This window comes from Vipera ursinii (genome assembly GCF_947247035.1).
Source record: "Vipera ursinii genome assembly, chromosome: 4".
Lineage (NCBI taxonomy): Eukaryota > Metazoa > Chordata > Lepidosauria > Squamata > Viperidae > Vipera > Vipera ursinii.
The window spans coordinates 68,611,742-68,633,798 of record NC_139514.1 but is presented as its reverse complement, the minus strand read 5'-3'; the positions used below and the strand labels follow the sequence as shown (position 1 = coordinate 68,633,798).

General features: G+C 34.1%; 1 protein-coding gene across 4 annotated transcripts; it reads left to right on the top strand.

Annotated features, from left to right (window-relative positions):
- The first annotated feature begins 17 nt into the window (after nucleotides 1–17).
- MOSPD2 (motile sperm domain containing 2) lies at nucleotides 18–21,986 on the top strand. Of its 4 annotated transcripts, XM_083361920.1 has the most exons (15): nucleotides 18–257; nucleotides 2,120–2,183; nucleotides 3,253–3,408; nucleotides 4,065–4,151; nucleotides 5,766–5,920; nucleotides 6,650–6,710; nucleotides 7,632–7,670; nucleotides 8,029–8,153; nucleotides 9,209–9,376; nucleotides 11,737–11,849; nucleotides 12,871–12,967; nucleotides 13,502–13,598; nucleotides 14,671–14,800; nucleotides 17,115–17,214; nucleotides 18,523–21,986. In XM_083361920.1, exons 1-15 carry the CDS (start codon nucleotides 249–251, stop codon nucleotides 18,661–18,663), a joined length of 1,542 nt encoding a protein of 513 aa, XP_083218046.1. In that variant the 5' UTR covers nucleotides 18–248; the 3' UTR covers nucleotides 18,664–21,986. The 4 variants fall into 4 exon arrangements, with proteins under 4 accessions (XP_083218046.1, XP_083218044.1, XP_083218045.1 ...); XM_083361918.1 differs by lacking the exon at nucleotides 18,523–21,986 and having other exon boundaries at nucleotides 17,115–18,500; XM_083361919.1 differs by lacking the exon at nucleotides 18,523–21,986 and having other exon boundaries at nucleotides 86–257; nucleotides 2,123–2,183; nucleotides 17,115–18,500.
- Nucleotides 21,987–22,057: the final 71 nt, after the last annotated feature.

Genomic DNA, 22,057 nt, shown 5'->3' with positions numbered 1-22,057 from the left:
TCGAGGGTGGGAACTTTCTTCTCTGCTGTTATTTATTTATTTATAGGACAGCTGCCGCTGAAGAAAAGGACAGGGATTGGCTTGCAGCAACGTCGGACGTGTGGTGGTTGTCGCCGAAGGTTTCCAGCGCTGGCTGGTGTCAAGTCTTACTTCTGTCTGAGTCACGCGCCTTTTTCGTTTGGTTCGTGTGTTTCTTCTCTTTTTCTCGCTCGCCTCGCTGCGACTCCTAATCTGGTGTGAGCAGGACCATGGCGGATGTGAGTAGCTACGTGCTTTTGAAACTAGGCAGTCTGGAAGACAGACCACAAGAGGTGGAAAAGATAGTATTTTTCCCTCCTACGGAGAGGGGATGTGATGAATTCATTTGGGGGACGGTGTGGAGACGGATCAAACAGAAAGTCAGGATATAAATCCAATAAAAATTAAATATAGTAGAGTGTGTTTCCAGTGACAGACGGCTGAGGTAGGAAGAGAGCATCCTCTTTTTTTTAGAGTCTAGTAAGGCAGATCTTCAGAAAAGATAATTTAGTCCTGGTTTCTACAGAATGTGCTGAAGAACAACTCTTCTTTCCACAACCTGTGACCATACTGGTCAGAAATGATCCCAATTATATACCGATATATATAGAGGCTCCTACATAGGAACCGTTGACTATCGGATCCTGTGAAACTGGTGCAGTGTGTTTACCCCCTCACACTTCCTTTCCCAGATGAGTTTAAAAAGTTATAAGACCTGCACCCCAAGTATTCCATTTTCAGAAAGCCAACCAAAGAAACTTTGGTTTAAAACTGGCTTAAAACTGACTTAAGCAGAGATTCAAACTTATTTATAAGGGGAATGTATTTAGACCTCCTCTTGCAGAGGAGGTTTTGCAAGTTAAGACTCCCATAATCAAGGATTTTTTTCAGTGTATGTTATTTTGATCTGTGATATTCAGCAAATTTCTTCATGAATAAGTAGAAAGAAAAATATTTTTCTTCATTGATTGTATCTCTAAGGATTTATTATCGAAAAACATTTCCCCTTATAACTTCATACATATAAACATACGTTTTAGCACACCCATTCTTTTGAAGGGTTGGACAAGGATGAATGATCTCAGAATAACTTGTAACTTTGCCCAGGTTCGCCTGGTGCGCCAGTTGCGGCCCTACCTTGACCGAGAGGCCCTGCGCATGCACGCGTGACCTCCCGATTGGCCTACTGCAACGCTCTCTACATGGGGCTGCCCTTGAGGACCATCCGGAGGCTTCAGCTGGTGCAGAATGCAGCTGTGCGGGTTGTGATGGGGGTTTCCCGATACTCCCACATAACACCTCTGCTCTGCGAGCTGCATTGGCTTCCGGTTGCCCTCTGGGTGAGATTCAAGGTGCTGGTGATGACCTATAAAGCCCTAAATGGCTTGGTCCGGGATATCTGAGGGAACACCTGCTGCCGGCATCAAGCTCCCTTCGTCCTGTGCGCTCCCACAAGGAGGGTCTTCTCAGGGTACTGCCGGTAAAAGATTGCTGGCGGATAACACCCAGAGGGAGGGCCTTCTCTGTGGGTGTGCCTGCCCTTTGCAACCAGCTGCCCGTAGAGCTTAGGACTGCCCCTGACCTTCGCTCATTCCGCCGGGACCTGAAGACTTGGCTCTTTGAGAGTATTAATTGGGGTTTTAAATGGATTCTAATTGGGATTTTTATTTATTCAAGGTTAATGTAATCATTTTAATTGTTTTTAATTTTTGTAATTGTATTGTTTTTTTTTAAAAAAAACCTTGTGAACCACCCTGAGTCCTACGGGAGAAGGGCGGTATATAAGTTTAATTAATTAATAAATAAATAATAATAATAATAATAATAATAATAGTCCTGTCCTCTAGGACTTGTAATTCTGGTAGTAATGATAGTAGAATGACTCTGAAATGAAGCAACCCATCCGATGGATGAGATGTTTATAACAGAACATGTTTCTGAGTTCTGCACGTGCTTAGAAGCACTGCTTACCTAGCACTTATTACTCAAGCTTGAAGTCCATTAGAAAACCAAAGTACAGTAGACCGAAACAGTGTGAAGTTTGCTCAGCCTGAAAATATAAATGTTTAATGTGTTGATGAGTTTTTGTGTTCTTTCTCAGCAGGACAACAGGGGCCCATTAATAAGTGAAATCAGACAGCGTTTTGAGACCGAATATTTATCAGGTTGGTAATATGAATATTCTGTTCACGCTATAGTTTATCCTGTACATTTATAACATTATAGATCAGGGGTGTCAAACTCGCCAGGTCACGTGACATATCGCAATGTATCGTGACTTTTTTCCCCTTGCCAGAGCTGGGGTGGGCTTGGCTTCCACGTGATGCATCCGGCACACCATGCAGGAGTTTGACATCCCAGTTATAGATTGTCTGCAGTAGGAAAGATTAAAAAAACTTGATACTTGTCAGGTACATAGCTTAAAAAAAGTGGAGTCTTCTTGAATTTCTTTATATTTGTATTCTGTGACTACTAAAAGCTGTGTGAGTGACTACAGTTTTAAGTTTGAAAATCCTCATGGTTAAGTGGTAAACATTTGGTTTCACTTGTCTTCTCATGCACTCCCAATGTAATGTGTTTACTGCAACCATTTGCCTATTACATCATGCTGCTCCTTGAGTCATCTTCATTTGCTTTCATACTTACAATACTGCTTATCTAATTTAAAGACCAGATGCAGAGTAAAGAAGCATTGCTCACATTCCCATATTATACAATTATAATAAAAAAATATACACTGGTTTTGGTTACAAACAACACTTAACACTACCCTGTTGTAAATTTAACTTTTTTGTATTGAATTTGTGCTCTTGCCTAGGTTTTCACAGCATATGGGTTCTTTGATAAAGAAAACAGAGAATCATATAGATAGCCAAACTTAAAAAGTGATATGGTTAAATCAAAAACACGATTTTCCAGTTCAGTTGTGCAGCCTTCTCAATAGCAGAAACACTAGTCTGCATTTTTCCTGCTAGCTCAATATGATTTTGACAAAGTATTTCCTCTGCAGGCATTTAGGTTTGAAATATTCAAGGATTTGAAAATTGGTTAGAACTCATTTGCAATTTTGGTGGGTTTTTTTAATGTCCATAAGTCAAGAAAAAGTATAGACATTTTGTTTAATTATTTTATAAATTAAATATTAGCTAGCTACAAATACTTCTTTTAAAGGCATTTTTATGACCCAGTTTTTATGAGAAAGTATAATAACAATCTTCTATTCATATTGATCAGCAAAAAGAAATAAATATGATTCCAGGGATATAGAAAGATTGCATCAAGATGATACCTGGGTTGATAATTTCTTAATATGGCGAGATGATATTGTGGATGATACATTGAAGATGATTGATGAAAGCTTTCAGTGGAGGAAAGAATATGCAGTTCATGGTAAGATATCTCTATTGGTTTGAAAAATGTTTTGATATGCATTTAATAAAAATATATAAGAAACAGCTGAAAGTAACTGTTGTCAGAGGAAACTGCGCAAACGGGCAGTGAGCACATGCACAAACAATGGTTCATTTGTGTGAGCGGTGTACATGTGCGCCTGCTGCTTGTGCAAATGGAGCTGTGCGTGCTCACCTGCCACTTGTGCAGAACCATCCCTTCTCCTCCCCCACTGCTACTAGTCCGCAAAGCCAGAAAGGTTATGGACTGCTGATCTAATTCACAGCAGTCTTTATACAGTGTCCAAGAATTAAACCATGAACTGTGCTTGCAGATTCTCAGTGTGGTTGCCTAATTCCCTCATTATTGGGTTTTGCAGCTATTACATGAGAATAAGAATAATTATATAATTAACTTTCAACTAATATTTTAAACTCCATTTTAGATTTAAAAATCTGTATCTAAATTTGGCATTATCCTTTAGGTAGTAACTATTACTCTTTGATCTAAAATATAGCGATTGGAAATAATAACTTTTCTTTGGATTAAAATATAGCAATTTCATCTACCCTTCTTATTTAAGATTTTAGACTGCTGTTACAGTATGTGATATACTAAAATAATTATTTTAATGATACAATGACTGATTTCTTCAGATGTGACTGAATCTTCTTTTCCAAAATTGATGCTTGATGTTGGTGCTGTTTACCTACATGGTTACGATAAGGAGGGCTATAAAATATGTAAGTCAAATTTATAATTTTATTTACTCATTCATTCAAATGCAGAACTTAAAGTAATACAGGGATTGGGATAAAGTCATTGAAATCAGTAGCATTGGTGGTGGTGGTATATATTTCTTTAGTTCTGATATACATTTAAAATTGCTTATGGCATCTACATTTAAGAGGAGTAATGCAATCTTTATATATCTGTATTAAAACAGTTGCATTTTTAATTTTAATAACAGGTATAAATTAAAAATAGAGCTTTAATACTATATTTAATTTAGAGGTGATATAACTATAACATAACATACTTTAGGTTTCATTTGAAATTTGAAAGTGCTAATTTTTTTTTCTTATTCTGTCTAGTTCAGGGTTGAACAATCTTTTTGTTCACTAAGCCATATGGTTTCTTGGGTGTTGACTTAAAATAAGTCAAATTGTGGTTTATTCAATAAACCATAGTGAAATAAACTATGGATGATCATGTATGAACATGTTCAGTAATTTTTTTGAGTTGAGGGCTGTAATGATTTGAGTGATAATTCAGAACAAATTGGGCTAGATTGTGGATTGAATTAATGTTTATTTGGTATTCTTTTGGGAAGGATTGTGATTGTATTTGCAATTCAAGTGGCTAAATTGTGTACAAAATAGTTTTTTGTATAAGAAATCTATCACACGAAATGATAGAAAATGTGCCACTGACTGTTACCAACATATAAAAGTGGATTCAGAGGTCTCTAGATTTTCCATGCATAATGCTCCTTTTTGAGGGTCGTATACAAAGATCCTTGTTCTGATTAAATTTCTGTCTGTTTTTAGTCTTCCTACTGAAGTTTACATTGTAACTATAGAGTACTTCAGACCTGGCTGGTACAATCCAATTCAGTTAAAATAAATAATTATTCTCATTAAATTTGATAGGCAGTAGGGTCATATTGTCACTGCAAGCTTAGCAGTTTTATTTGATGAATACAAAAAGGGTAAACTGCATTCTGGAAAAAATTAATTTGAGGTTCTGAACATTTGTGGAGCCCAGCATGGCTGACTCTGAAATCTATACTTTTATAAGATGCTAGAGGAGCATAGTTTTAGGCATTTTAGATTTTCTAGACATTGCAAGATGTAGGTGAATACTTTTAATTTAGAATGAATAGCCTTTATAGTAATTGAAATATCCAAATTTGCAGGTATTGTTAACAGGATCAAATGTTCAGAATTTTTCTGAAGTAGTGGTACATAATCAAACAGCAATTTTCAAAGGTTTTCTGGCCCTATTTTAAGTTGGATAGCAGATACTGTGCAACTTAAAATAGAAAATTAGATTTGGAAATTATATTTGTCAAATCATCCAGTTTGAATTGTTTTTAATTCAGAAACACTGATTTTTAATGTCACACTAATAAATAAAAATTAATTTTACCTTATTTCTGTATAAAATGTTTTTGATTTGTAATGTTTTATCTTCTAAGATTTTAAATTAAAAGAATACAGAAGTTATAGAGACACATGAAAAAAAGAAAACATACATGTTAAAAAACAAATAGTATCTTCATTTAGAGATAGCCTGAAAGATGTTCTTACCTTTTTGACACATTTATATGTATTTCCCCCTCCCCCCCCCATTAGTTTGGTTCCGGGTGAAATTACATACAAAAGATTCTAAAACACAATTTGAAAAAAAGAAACTAGTAGCCTTTTGGTTAGAGCGCTATGCAAAAAAAGAAAATGGAAAGCCATTGACTGTGGTGTTCGACATGGCTGACACTGGACTGAGTAATATCGTAAGCATTTTTAAAATTATTTCATATTATTGTGGCTTGAAAATTGAATTTATATGAATGGCCTTAGATAATCTTCTAGGTAGAGTACTGGAATTTAAATTAATTATTTGCCCTTTGGCATAAATCTTAAGTATTCTGGATTGACTGGCTCATGAATCACTAAGTTAGCTCTTTAATAAAAGCTAGCATAAGTATTCTATTTACTTAATGGAAAATTATGTATTAATGTTTGGTGGTTTTCAAACTCCCATGGAAATCTATTTAAGATCTACCAGCAACTCAGCATTATATAGCTGTTGAGAAAAATGCATTTGTATCAGTCTTCTGATGAAGCAGTCAAGTGTTTTCTTGTGACAAGTCAGCAAAGAACCTCATGAGAGTGCATGCAGGATGCCACATGGATTGGTTTTGATTCTCATTGCAAATAATACAAACTGTTAGAGGCTTTTATTAAACCTGCACACCCAGTTAACATTATAGGTAATTTGAATAGATTGCTTCAGTGTGTATATACTTAACAAAGTTTCTTAAGATTTAACCTTTCAATATTTTTTCCAGTAAGGAAATACAATTTTCTATATTGTGTGCTACATAAAAATGCTTGAAACTCTTAACTCACTTCTAAAACTCTCTGTACCTTTAAGGGTGATTTGGGAAAGCTCAGCCCTCAAGATGCTAAGCAGAATATCTGCTGACTTTTTATTAACTGATAATCTGTTTTTATTTTAGGACTTTGACTTTGTCCGGTATATCATTAACTGTTTTAAAGTATATTATCCTAATTTTCTCAGTAAGTATGAAGGCATCCATATCAATTCAAATGTTTATGAAGGGCTTAAAACCACCAATGAGATGGCTAAAATAAAGATGAAGTAGAAAAAAATGAAGCCAAACAGTTTTCCGTCACAAGCAGAGACATATGATCAAATTGGGCAACCCAGGATGTTAGAGTCAAAACAATGGTCAGATGAGAGAAGTGATAGATAAAAGCCATCCTCTGTCAGATAATTTCTTCAGAATAGGGTGGATAAATGTTATCTGTGATTGCCTGGGTTAAGAGCAAAGAGAAGCATATACCTCAAGCACTGGACTACTGAGCTGTCCTCTGAGGACATATAAGCTGATGTATAGGAATATATTTGCAATGCTCCAACAGCATGACAGAAAGCAGTTGATCTGGTCTAGTCAGAAAAACAGAAAAAGTTCTGGTCTGTGAAAGAGAGGTAAGAGGCACATATTATATCCATTTTGAAGATCCCATAAGATTCAAGGTGATCGAGTTGAGGATCAGTGTTACAGATATGCTGCTGAAGAAAACTTGTGACATTTTCATTTTCAGTGAGAGCCCCTGGGATTGCAGTTTTAACTTTTTTTTAACCAAATTGATTTAATTGTGTCCTTAAGATTCAGAAGCCAGACCCGCCAAGAAAAAAAAGTTAATTTTAGGCAAAGGCATTGTTACTTTATAGCACTCCATAGTTCCAGAGAATACATTTTTTAAAAAACTAAACTTTTTTTAAAAATAAGAATTATTAAAATAATACCTCTGAAGAGAAGGAATTGAAAAAAATGTAGCAGTTAAAAATGATCAAAGCACACTTTCTATAATGAGCTCATGGAAACAAAAGCCTCCCTGAGTTGGATACGAGATGGGCAGCAAACTTTCTAAACATAATAATAAGTAAATAAAAACTATTTTTTGTTCTTGCAGCAAAAATTGTGATTTTTGAATTGCCTTGGGTAATGAATGGTGAGTTGCAATTTTAAATTATCTTTAGAGAGTATCTTAAAAACTGTAGAAGTTAATATTTCTTCAAAGACTTTTATGATTTAACAGTTGAATTAAAAGCATAAATATATTTTAGATTTCTATGTCTATTTTATCTGAAGCATCAAAGGTCACTTATAAATTATTTAAATAAATTTACATGTTTCAGTTGATTCTGAACATATTGTTCCCAAACATGGGACTCTCTTAAGTTATTCTATATGATTCCCATTTTAAGTAATGGCACTAATCTGAAGTGAATTTGTATTATATGTCATATTAATAAAAATAGGTTAGTAAAAGCTTTTACTATCGTGATTATTCCTCTCTTTTTATCTAGCTGCTTTTAAAATTGTGAAAAATTGGTTGGGTCCAGAAGCAGCCACCTTGTTGAAATTGACCAATAAGAATGAAATCCAGGAGTACATAAGTGTTGAATACCTACCACCCTATATGGGTGGGACTGTAAGTATGCAATTGTGCAGTTATGATATATACATAATGCATATGAGAAGACTTAATAAATGTACAAGAATTATTACTTCTGATATATTCACTCACTATATTTGATATTGAATTACAGTCATTAACAGGGAAACAAATCTTTTGTTGAACCTTTATAATTTTCCATTTTGTTTTATGTCTACTAATGCTTTCTCTGATTTATGATTTTTTTTAAAGTTAAGTGCAATCTTTTATCATCTAGCCTTAATTAGCCAGCTGCAGGATTAACAATAAAGAATTAGTTAATTAGCCAGCTCCAAGGTAGTGCTTTGTAAGCCCTTATATGGATATTTTTCAAATATTGTTTGTGATTAATAGAGGATTTCATGTTTGGATAAGAAAAGATAGAAGGCTAATTATGGTTGAAATATTCAGTCATTGTGTTTTAGGGATGTGCAAATCCCTCTACGTATCCGTTTCCTTTATTCTTTCCAGATTCAGTAGTAGGAATGGCTGCTTTGGAAGGAATCTGAAAGTATGATACTCCAAATGGGGAAAAATATTCAGTTGTGACATTTCATTGCAGTTTAAATCTGTAGTTGTCACCAGGAAATAGTGCTGGCAGTTGTGATGTATTTCTTAAGATCAAATCTTTTATCTGATAGAAACTGCAACCCACAGTTCAAGGCTGCCTCAAAGTGCAATTGGTGGAAGGTACTGTATATGTTTCTTTAAACACCGAGTCAGGTTCTTAAAGAACCTAGCACTTCCTTTCCAGTGTTAGGAGCAAAGAGAGATTTTTCTGCCATTTGGTAGTCTCCCAAATCCTCAGAATCTTGTAGATTCTAGATTTATGAAAACCAGAACAAGCAAACATTTTCAGCTTCTGCTGCATCAAAAACTGTTCAGTTGAAATGTAGCCACTTAAAGAGTGAATCAAGTTGACTGTTCCACCCACATCTTTTGGGGGATTGTAATTGAATCCAGTTTCTTCTCTATAAAATTTCATACCCAGTCCACCCACAAATCTTTTCTTTCATAGTCACAAATAATGTATTTATTTCTTTTTGTTATAGGATGCTTTCAAATACAGTTATCCTCCATTAGTTGATGATGATTTCCAAACTCCATTATGTGAAAACGCACCCATTACTAGTGAAGATGAAGCTGAATCCAAAGAAGTAGACAACGATAACAAAGACAACATAGATACTACTGAAGAACAAGCACTCAATTCAAAAAAGGTATCCCTCAACGGAAGGGTACATAAGAGAATGTCATCTCTGTTACATGTCTATTTTCCCATGTTACTGTTAAATTGCAGTGTCTAATAAAAATGCCTAAGAAGTATTTGACCATCATACCTTGCTGTCAGAATCAAAAGTCCATGTTTTAAAAAACTGATATGCTTATTGCAGATAGCCAATTTTAATTCCTGGTTAATATTGCCAAATTTCATCTGAGAAATAATTTTTGTTCTGATGAGGATTTTTACTATTTTCTGTTTCACTTTCTGATATATAACTTTGATTCCTTTGTCTGTTATAAGAAGTTATGTAAAGTACTCACTTAATGACCTATGCAGTCCTCCAGTTACAATGATAACTGGAACTGCTGTTGCTAAGTGAGGTGGTCATGTGACATTATGCTTTATGCCCATGAGCAGTTGAAATTCCGGTCCCGATCATAACCCAAGGACAACCTGTATTTCAAAAATTGATGCCCACGTGTAAAATGTAGATTAAAACAAAGGGGTATTGATAATGGAGCTATTCCAAGATTCATATTTCTACTTAACCTAAGGAAAAACAATCTAGCATCATCAGAACGTTTTAGCTAAAACACCCTATATTCCTACCAATACTGACTGGTACTTAAGCTACAGTCCTGTCTTCCAAAACATTCACAAAAAAATTGATTTTGTAGAAGTGACATCTAATTTTTACATTTAGAACCTAAAGGGTGTGGGTGTGAATGTGTGAATGATACACATTTATATCTTTATCTCAGTAACTTGACAGACCTATCCATTTCAAGAGTACATGCTGAAAATCTCTTTGTCCCCACTTTATTTCATCTATATGTACATTACATGTAGTCCTCAACTTATGACCACAATTGAGCCCAAAATTTCCGTTGTTCAGCAAGGCAGTTGGTGAGTTTTGCCTCATTTTATGACCTTTTTTCCATAATTGTTAAGCAGTTGTTAAGGGAATCATGCAGTCATTAAGTGAATCCAGCTTCCCCCATTGACTATGCTTGTTGGAAGCCAGCTGAGAAGGTTACAAATAGATCATGTGACCCTAGGACAATGCAACTGTCATAAATACATGCTAAGCACCTAAATTTTGATCATGTGACTGAGAATTCTGCAACAGATGACACTGAATTTGAAAGCATTGCAGCAGTCCATGAAATCTTTACCTTCGACAAGACCCATGAAAGATGTACAGACCATTTTGTCACTTTACTATCTGCCAAAATTTTAATGTTTACACATTCACTAGTTTCATTTAAATGTACAAATGGTTAGATGTAAGATCTACAGCTACAGTTTTTTTTGCTTACATCTTAACATCAAAATCTACTTGCCATTGCTAGTAATTCAAAGCAAGGATTGTGAGACCAAACTAACATATTGTATTGTTCTCAGTATTTCATTAAAATAAATATAGCAATAGTAGTAATCTTAAAAAGAGCTATATTAGACGAAAACCTGTGTCCTATAGTAGCAATGTACAGTATAAACGTAATAAGGCACAAGACACAAAAAGCTGTACTATTTCCTGCTCTTGTTTCTTGTCATATTTTCAGAAAAATTCAGTCATGCGTAACTAATAGGTATCACTGGCTTTATCCTGCATTAATCTTCTTGTCCCTCTTCAAAGCTAAATTTGTAGTCTCCATATACAACATTTTCTTGTCTTTTCTCTGTTTTCAATCTTGTTGGATGATCATGGATTTTTACATATGTACTAAAATTTCCTCTTCTTTTTAAAAACGAAATAGTACCTACATTTTGAGCACTTTCCACATAGAATTATGCTAATCTGATCATCTTGGCAATTTTTTTCTGTCTTTTCCAGCTTTATAAAATGCTTTCTGAAGTACAGTAAACAAAACTGTCCATGTGTAGTTGTACAAGATTTATGTAAAACCGTCATAATACTCACAATATAAATAATCAATTTCTTTTTGAAAAGAAAGTGAAAGTAAGAATTATTTATAAGTACTAATTCTTCCAAAGAATTCCCAGTATTTATCAGAGTATCATCTTTGCTGTGGAGGTTTAGGATACATAATACATTACTTACAATACCAAGCACAACCATCTTTTTTCAAAAAGCTTTATCTTGTGAAAAAGATAATTATTTCTATAAAATTTTGCAGTGTTTGAAACACATACATCAGTACAGACTATCTATCCTACATTTGTGTCTCTCTGCGTGTGAATTTATTATATGTCCCTACTTACATTTGGTATTCTTATTTTTGATGTACTGTAATTCAGTAGCTGAAAATTTATAATTGTACCATTCTATTCTATTGTACAAAATAATTAACTCTGAATATACATAGCTGCTATTTTTGTTTGTTTGCTTAGGCAAATACTTCAGAACAAACTCCAAAATCAGAAGAGTATGACAAATTAGATTCTAAAACAAAAAATGCCAAGAAAGCACTTACCACTTTTAAAGGATCTTTATTGCATATCAGGTAAATGACAGTAATAATCACCTTCACATTGTAGACCTTTATATGTTCTAAGAGTAGTGCAGCCTTTATTGAAGAAATAGGTTATTTTGGATAGGACAGGCTGTAAAGGCTGGGTTGCAAACACTTTTACCAGTTTGGACCAAAATAAATATACCTTACTTTCTATAAGCTTTTTATAGTCGTTTACAGAAACTAATGTGAAGAAATTGTCTATTCTAATAACAGTACGTATTACAATGTATGGGTTTGTGTTTACTGAATGGCAGTTCATTTTTTAAAAATATAATGGAAGTTTAAGTAACCATTTCTAAGTTGACATGGACAGTTAAATTTAAAATAAATAAATTACAAATCTTCATATTGCAAATTCCTTCATCCCATGTAAGGTATATTTTTAAAGCCAATAACTTCAGTATGCAAATTATGATATTTCCGCTATAGACTGGCAGATGATGTGAAAAAGCAAGTTTAACTTCAGATGTTGAAGACTAGTTTGTACATTTTCAATTCAAATTCTTTTCTACTTTTTCTAAAAATTATTTGATGGAATAGGGAAAGACTTTGAAGAGCTGCTGCTATACTGAATAAATATCAAAGTATAACATCCATCATTCTTGTTCAACAAGATACTGACCATATTGTTGTGAAGCACAGGGCATGAGACTTAAAAAAAAAAGCTTTGAGAAGACTTTTGTTACTTGCTCCTATGATTGCTTTGCCCTCCATTCACTGGAGTTTGTATTTCTTCAAATAATGCCTTTTCAAACATTGCATTATTTTAACAATATTTCATATTTTGGAATGCAAAGGAGAATTTCATCTCCATTGTGCATTATACTGTATACTATAAAAAAATATCTAAAGTATTGTTAGATGTCTTTAAAATTTAAAGCTTTTGAAGTATTTTCTTTGTCTGATAAATCACATATAATTATTTTACAAAAAATTATTAACTATTTTAAAGAAAATGATGTAAGTCTTTCCAAATACTTATTGTAGAAAATGTTACATTTTTCAATAGTCCAGCAGAGGAATTGCATTTTGGGTCCAAAGAAACTGCAGAGAAGAAATGTTTGATAATTCTGACAAATGTTACTAAAAATGCAGTGGCATTTAAGGTAAATAATGCACTTTTTATCTTATTTAGATGGTAGATAGGCAGCTAAATATATTTGCATGTTTGCCTTTACAAAATACCTTCAGTCATGGGATTCAGAATGCTTGATTTTTTTCTGTAGTTCCCTGGATGGTTCTATATTCATCAATAAAGATTCAGGTTACCTGAGTAATATTCCCTAATTGAAAGAATCCTTTGAGCACAACTGGGCAATGATTATTATCTTTTTGTCATGATGCTGCATTTCAAGGAAAATCCAAATGAGTGCTATGGAAAGAGGTGGTTGATTTTCTTGCACTGAATTTTGTCATTCTTAAGACTGTTAATCTGGAGTTTATAAATCACAGAGCTAAAGAGCATTAAACTACGAAATGCATGTTTTAAAAGCATTCCTAAAATATGTGCTTCGTTCCTTACAAAGACATGAAAAAATTGAAACTGAATTACATAGCTTCTTTAAAAATAGAAATAGGCTTCAAATATAAAATGGTTTATGGGAGAACTGTTGTTCTTAATCTTAATATCCTTCATATAGGTGAGAACAACTGCTCCTGACAAGTACAGAGTAAAGCCAAGTAACAGCAGTTGTGAACCTGGTACTTCGATAGATATTGTTGTATCTCTTCATGGTGGTAAGTAACATTTACACATAGAATGCAATAATTGTCTAATATACTTTGCTTTGAGAAGGTTGACAGTTTTTGTACAAGTTCCAGAAAGAAGGTAGTGTTGAAATCAGATCATCTATTTAAACTTAAGTGGCAGCTTTTAAGTTCTGCCTTGATTAAAATAACTTAGTTCAATTATCCCCATGTTGGATGGGAGAAGAAAGCATCAAAACTGCTCGTAATATTATTGAAGTAAAGTAGTCACCAAATCTAAATTCTCAGTCTTTTTACTTACCATTACTGTCTTCTAATACTATTCTTAAAATATATCCAAAGTTTTTTTCAATTTCATAAAAATAAACTATAAATTTACAATGCAATTTCAAGTTATGAGCTATTTGAAACAATTTTAAATTTGAAAAATATTAAGCTTAGAAAATTAAATGTTGTACCCTACAGAATTTAATTAAATTATGCTAATGCTGATTAATATTTTTAAATATCCTCCATTGCCAGTTACTATACAAATATGTTTGTGTGCAAATGTGCCCTGTTCATTTTTAAAATTTACAGCAGCTTGATTTTAGATGAAGGTATTTTATATGACTTTCTCATTGATAAATTTAAAATATATATTAATTGTATCATAATGATTTAAAATTACTTAGGACATTATAATAACAAAATAAATAAAATAATCCAGTTTAACCTCTGCTATATTTGTTCTAATTAGTTTTCTACATTGAAAATATTGGTATTTCAATTAACTTAAAAAATTTGAATATAAGTTATCTTATTGTCCATCAGTCTTGTAAGATCATCAGCTCAGACTATTCTTTCTGTAGTTTTGCACCTGGCTAAATACATTGTCAAGTTTAGAGTTCATAAAGACTCTACATTTTTCCCCTTTTCATCTTCTACTCTTCTCAAGTTTTGTAATATTTGGGAGTTGCACATTTGTGTTCAGTATTGGCTGTGCTACATTTGTTGTAAATTATGTACACATCTATTAAAATATAATATTTCCTGCTAAGGCTGTTGATTATATCTAAATGAAGTACAATAATTTTTACTAAACTGTCTATTGGTTGAATAGGTTGTGTGGCTTGTTTGCAAGACCGTTTTCTAATTATGGCAGCAGAAATGGAACAGAGCTCTGCACTAGGGGCACAGGAACTATCTCAATTTTGGAAGGAAATTCCTAGAAACAAAGTGATGGAGCATAGGTAAACATTTTATATTCGCTTTCAAATTGACATTATTATACTGTATGCCTTCTTCCAGAATATTTTCTTCTCAGTCAAACTTAAGCTTCCTGGTGGTTTGTTATTAAAGAATTAACCAGGCTGGATTACCTTCTGAGACCAGCCAAAGTTGGCTAAATATTGCAAAGATAGTTTGGCATAAAACACAATATGTGTAAATTGCTTATCTGTGTCATCAGGCTATTCTATTTTGACATAGATGGACTCTTTGGCCCCTCTTTCAAACCAGCGATCCTCTCTGTCCAAAATGTGGTCTTTGCTATCTTGGAAAGAGTGGCCTTTGTCTTTTAAATGCAGAAGGACTGCTGAATCTTGTCCTGGTGGGTTTGTTCTCTTATGTTGTGTAATGCATATATGAAGTGGTTGTTTTGTTTCCCCAATGTACAGATCTGCACATGCCTCACTGCATTGTATTGCATATACCACGTTGCTCAGTTTGTGTCTGGGTGTTTTATCTTTGGGGTGAACAAGCTTCTGCCTTAATCTATTCTTGGATTTGAAATGTGCACATATGTTGTGTTGGCTGAAGATCCTCCTGAGCTTTTCTGATATTCCTGCAACGTATGGAATAACTACATTGCTTCATTTATTGTTTTCTTCCTTGTCTGTTATGGAGGAGTTCCTGCTGGGTCTTTTTTGAAATTTGATGAAGGCCCACTTGGGATAGCCACAAGTTCTTAGGGCTTTCTTGATGTGTTTCAGTTCTTTTTCTTTTCCATCTTTATTTATTTATTTATTTATTTATTTATTTATTTATTTATTTATTTATTTATCTTTGCTGGTAGGTAGGCCTTCAGCTTGGTGGTGTACGGTTCTGGTAACTCCCATTTTGTGTTCCAGTGGGTGATGAGAATGAGAATGTAAATATTGATCTATGTGTGGGGGTTTTCTGTAAATTTCAGTGTTAAGGTTTCTGTCTTCCTTACTGCACAGTCCAGGAAGGCTAGTGTCAGAATCCATTTATATCCCATTCATAAAACTCTATCTGTATGTTTCTAAAATCTTATACCTCCCCCTGGATTCTGCCATTTTTCCAAGCAGGAGAAGAGAGGGTGTGTATTCAGCCTGCCAGGAGGCTGTCTTCAAAGACCAGGGGAAGAACCTTTGAACTAAGAACAACAAAGGAAGGGAGGGGGGAAGAGATCTGGTTTGTATCTCCGATTAGAATCTCTAAAGGAAGGGAGCAATTGTCGTAAAGACATGAGAGTTCCCTCTTTCCCATGGAAGGATTTGACACCTGAATTTTAATTGATCCAGGACAAACCAGATGGCTTGGAGGGAGAGGGTTCGACCCGGGGACTCTTTAAAAAGCACCAAACTGTAACACAGTTCAGATCCTGTCTAGTATATCCCATTACCAATCATGTTTCAGTAAAAGCTCCTGTTTCAAGAGTTCGTTCTTTCCTAAGATGTGGATTGGGGTGGGTCCTGACAGCTAGACTATTTTCTTTTAACATCTTCATGTGTAAATTTGATGTATCTGTCCACTGAGTTGATATGTTTGGTGAATGCTTCCAATTCCTGTGTTTTGATCTTGAGCCTGTGAAGGAGTTTAGGGCTTTGGTTCCTACCTCTTCCATGTAGAGATTGGGTACAATGGGGGACATAGGTGAGCCCATGGCACACTGTGTATTTGTCTGTAGAAACCTTCACTGTATTTAAAATAGGAAGTGGTCAGGCAGAGGTCCAGCTTGTCCACCCCAAGCATATAACATCCAGACACAAACTGAGCAATGTGGTATGTGCAGTACAGCACAGTGAGCCATGTGCAGATCTGTACATTGGGGAAACAAAACAAACCACTTCATAAACACATGGCACAATATAGGAGAACAAACCCATCAAGACAAGATTCAGCAGTCCATCTGCATTTAAAAGACAAAGGCCACTCTTTCCAAGACAGCAAAGACCACATTTTGGACAGAGAGGAGACTGCTGACTTGAAAGAGGGGTCAAAGAGACCATCTATGTCAAAACAAAACAGCCCTCTCTCAACAAAGGGGGAGAGGTATGACATCATCTATCTCCAGTCTACAACACGGTCCTTTTAAAAGTTCCAAGAAGGCTCCACAACTTTGTTTAGTGTCATTTTGTTGATGCCCTGATTTTCTGGATGTTCTTCTCTTTGATTTTAATGCCACAAAGTAAAGGGGGAAAAAACATTATAAAATATGAAAAACTTCAGGATAAAAAAAATTAAAAAAATGGAAACCCAGGGATGAAAACAACGATAATTCTGCAGAACTGAACTCAAAATAATTGCTTTCTGTTTCAGGTTAAGATGCCATGTTGTAGAAAGTAGCAAGAATTCTTTAACTATAAATGAAAATGCCTTTAACAGTCCTTCAAAAACCAATGAAGATTTACACTTTCAGGTAACACATATGACTATTACTTTTCTTTCAATTTTTATGCTACCATTCCTTAAGTACATTATAGTTAAGGAAATAAAAAAATGGGATTTTTTAGTCTATCCTCCCACCTACCAAAATCTCTTTAAAAGGCAGGCTCTAAAAAGTTGTTGACATTTCCAAAGTGCTGACATAATAGAATATCATCTGTTTTCCAGTACTATATATTACATGCACAAACATACAACTCATAGATTCTCAGCTTTGTTCTTAACTAATTTCCATAATTTGATATTATATTTCCATAAAAATTCATTCTTAAACATACATTTATATTAAAAAAATTTCCTTCCCTGTTCACCTTGAAATTGATTATCTCCTGAAAATAACAGATTCCTTCTAAGACAATTGAATGTTGAAAACATGCTTTTTCATTCACACATACACTGGTCTTTATTACGAAATTCAAGACTTTCATGTAGGCTTTATTTCTTTGTACTAACTAAATCCTGTAACATTGCTTCTTAGATAAAGCAATAGAAACTTAGAAGAACCATATTTAAAAAGTTATGGTTTTAGCAATGTTTACATGTAAAGGTAAAGGTTCCCCCGCACATGCGTGCTAGTCATTTCCAACTCTAGGGGCCAGTGCTCATCTCCGTTTCAAAGCCGAAGAGCCAGCGCTTGTCCATGGACGTCTCCGTGGTTATGTGGCCGGCATGACTAGATGCCAAAGGCGCACGGAGCGCTATTACCTTCCCACCGTGGTGGTCCCTATTTTTCTACTTGCATTTTTACGTGCTTTCGAACTGCTAGGTTGGCAGAAGCTGGGATGAGTAACAGGTGCTCACTCTGTTACGCGGCATTTGAGATTCGACCCGTCAAACTGCCGACCTTCTGATCGACAAGCTCAGCGTCTTAACCCACTGAGCCACCACGTCCCTTAATGTTTACATGAGGAACCCTTAAAACTGGTCTTTTCTGTTGTATTTGATTTTGTAGATTTTTTCATTTAAATGAATAAATAATTCTGATATGCATAATCAAAATAATCTATACTTCCAAACTAGTTTGTTTTTATATATTCAAACTATTAAATCGTAAGATTGTGCCTTTCCTTAAAATACTACTTTTGATACATATGAGTAAAATACGTTTTGTTTCTTTTATAAATTAGTTTATGTGTGTGATTCGGTGATTTTTTTAAAAAATATAATTGTTTCTAACTATTTATATCCTAACTGTATTGTATGTTGGTAAACTGTAGCAAAGTCAAGTGGGAAAAACAATTCTTTGTTGATAACGTCTTCTATTTTTCCCCCTTTTTTCCAGTTAAGGCAACTACTACAAGCTAATAAAAGACTTCAAGAACAGATTGACCGTTGTGTCTGGTTCCAACAACTTACACTTTTCCTAGTCTTTATATTAGTCACTATTGTTTGCTTCTTTCTGTTTTGTACTCCAGGAAGCTAAATATAATGTCACATCTATACAATTGTGCTGTAAAAAGGCAAAGAACCTTATCCGCCAAAAGTGAGATCTATATAGGTTTTCTTAAAAAATTTAAAAAATGGAATAATGTGATCTTTGCTTTTAATCAGCACATACAGTATGCTTTTGCTAATTTATTACAATCAAAAATACGAGGTAATAAGAGTCTTTCCACTGGACATCATAGTAACTTACAAAGTGAAAATATAATTTTCTCTTTATTTCTGTCATGCAGAAGCTATAAAAGATAAATTGCTTAATTTTGTGCATAAAATGTAACATTTCCTTTGAAATGTAATTAGAGAATAGCAGACTAGAATTTCCTATAACACAACATCCTGATGCCCATATGCTACCATGGTCCATGAATGTACAGTTTAAAACTGAAGAACTCATTCCTAATTCTTATTCATATCTTCCAGAAATTTTGCAACTATTTTACCCTCAACTATTTACAGTCAATATAGCCCTATTGTCAGTATAACCCTATTAACCCAGAAGTGGTTGCCATAGTTCCAAAGATTCTTATAAGACTCTTGTAACTTGTTTCATTTGGAAAGGTGCTATATACAGTACTATGACTTCAGTATTCTTTTTAGTGAAAATGTGTCTACAGAATAACAGTCACAGATCTCAATTTCCTGATACAGTATTACTGAAATGATTTAATATTCCTTTCACTTAATTAGGCTCAACATTTCATGAAAATTAATGGAAGCTGATAAATATCAGCTACCCACATTTATTAATGTGCAATCTTTTTTTTAGTTCTTGTCAAACTGAGAAAATGTAGATATATGGTTCAAAGCAAGTCTTAAAATCAGTTCTGAATGTTTTTCTCACACTGCAAAATACTGTAAAACAGAGATGGGAGAACGATGGCCCCTTTATGACTTGTGGACTTCAACTCCCAGGAATTCTGGGATTTGAAGTTCACATATTATAAAAGGGCTATCGTTTCCCACCCCTGCAAAACATAAGGCATATCATATATAAGGAGTTCTCATTTGCCATTGCAAATGAAATAAACATTTCTGCACAGAGAGATTTTTGTTACATTTTCAGAGAATTCCTTTATTATTTTAAAAATCTCAGATTACCCCAAATTCTCCCTATGTAGGGAAATTATTGGATAATAGCAAAAACTAGCATTCAGGGCAGAGCATATTTTTGTTATAAAATGCAACAGCTGTCACAAGTGCATATCTTGATAGTACTACTAACATCTTTTTTCTGGATTAAGTAATTGCCATTGTAATTAGGACACTTAATGCATTCCTGTAAGTTTACAGGGTTTCAATAGGCTTTTGCATTTAACTATATTGGATGTGCAGCTTTAATGGGTATAATTATGATTTGTTCATTCTGCTGGTTACAGAATACTAATTTGGAAGAGCCCCATTTAAAAAAAAATACTGCCCTGCTGTCATTGAGTCTAGTTAACCTTATTTTTACTCTTAGAGACAGAGAAATAATGAAACTCACTAAGAATTTTGATCAAAAGGCATATTAATTTACAGGGCAATTTCAGTCCAGAACAATTAATGATACTTGTATAATAATATATTTCCAAGGTTACCTTTTGTGTTCCTGGATCTATTCTATAGTGTTTTGTCATGTTTAGCTGTTTTTCTGGGATACACTCAGGTTATCTTCTTTATTTATATATATGTTTTCCTGATATATCCATAAAATTATGCCAAATATTAATGTTAATATTGTAACATATTTTCAGCATATTTTATAACAGTCATATTTTCTATGTGAAATTTAGTAGGTATTTTCTATTTTAATATGTTACAGATGAATAATTCAAATTATGAAATAAATTAGTGTTCATTGCAATTCTTTAAAAAATCCCACCATTTTGATACATTTTCAAATCTATAATCCTTTTCTTGCATCTCAGTATAATCTGTATTTAAAATGTACTGTTAAACCGCCTTCCACTCTACCTGGTTTTGTTTGTCATCAAAGGACTGGTTTTATGCTATTTGCTTTATATCTCCAGAAAATTCTACTTGAATTACTCATTTACTTCAATAGAATTTGAGTGAAAATTTAACCTTACTATGCAGATTGTTGGACTATTACTTGAACAAAATGGGATGAAACTGTAGGTTTGTGATAGTACAGCTTTTAAAAAGAATAAAGGTAAATAGGTCCAGTCAGCTGACTCTTATTAATAATGTAAGAAGCCTGTTGGATATTGTAGTACATTATAGCTGGACTAGGATAGTATTCCCATTTCATAAGCACATATTTAGAAGTATGAAAATTCCTTCAATTTTTTTAAAAAGTAGGGAGTATGACATCCCTGGGATCTTGTTCTCCATATTGGGACTCCTTGAGAGGAAGAAAAAAAAAACCATCCTCCCTGCCAGAATTTCCATTCACTTTGCTTGTGGGAAACTAGCAGGGAAGGTTTCAAATGGCAATCATGTAACTGCAGAACACTGCATCTGTCATAAGTGTGAGCCAGTTACCAAATTTATGGAGTGTCATAAGTTTGTACAGTCATTGAGTGGTCATAACTCAAGCTACCTTCATTTTTTACCTTAAGTCAATCTGTGTAAAGCCTGTAAACTTGGTCAATCAATTATGAATTTAGTCACTAAATCGTATTAGTTCAAACGGCTGTTTATTTAATATTTTAGCTGGTTTTAAGTCTCTTAGTTATGTCTGCAGTCCAGAGTTCACTGGATGCGGACAGTCAATAAATTTAAATGAAATAAATATTCTTACTGCAAGGTATGACATCAGAATTGTTATAAATGAATAAGCTCAATATTGCTTTTCTTTTGCTTTTTTATACTGATGATTGAAAGATACTTCCAAAGTATTTCATAAAATACTTAAAACAGGGGAAAATGTACTTGGAAAAAGACTGGCCCAACTCTTCAGGAGGGCTTTAAACTAAAATCGAGGGGGAAGGGTGACCAATCTCTAGAATCTCTTGAACCCAAAACCAATCACAAATCCCAAGAAAACAAACAAAGAGGTAGGCAGTGATGAGGGGAAAAAAACTCGAACAACAATCAGGAGATGTAGGAAGCAAATCCATGGACAGGCATAAAAGTTTTAAATGCTTATATACAAATGCTCAAAGCATAGGGAACAAACGGCGAACTAGAAGCAATAGTACATGAGGGAGGGTATGACATAGTTGGCATTACAGAAACCTGGTGGGACGAAACCCAAGAATGGGATGGACTGATGGATGGATACAAGTTGTTCAAAAGAAACAGGTCTACAAAAAGAGGAGGGGGAGCTGCATTATATGTAAGAACACTACATATCTACAGAAATGCACGTGATCAAAGATAAAATCCCTCCAGAATGTATATGAGTCAATATAAAAGAAAAAAAAACTGAC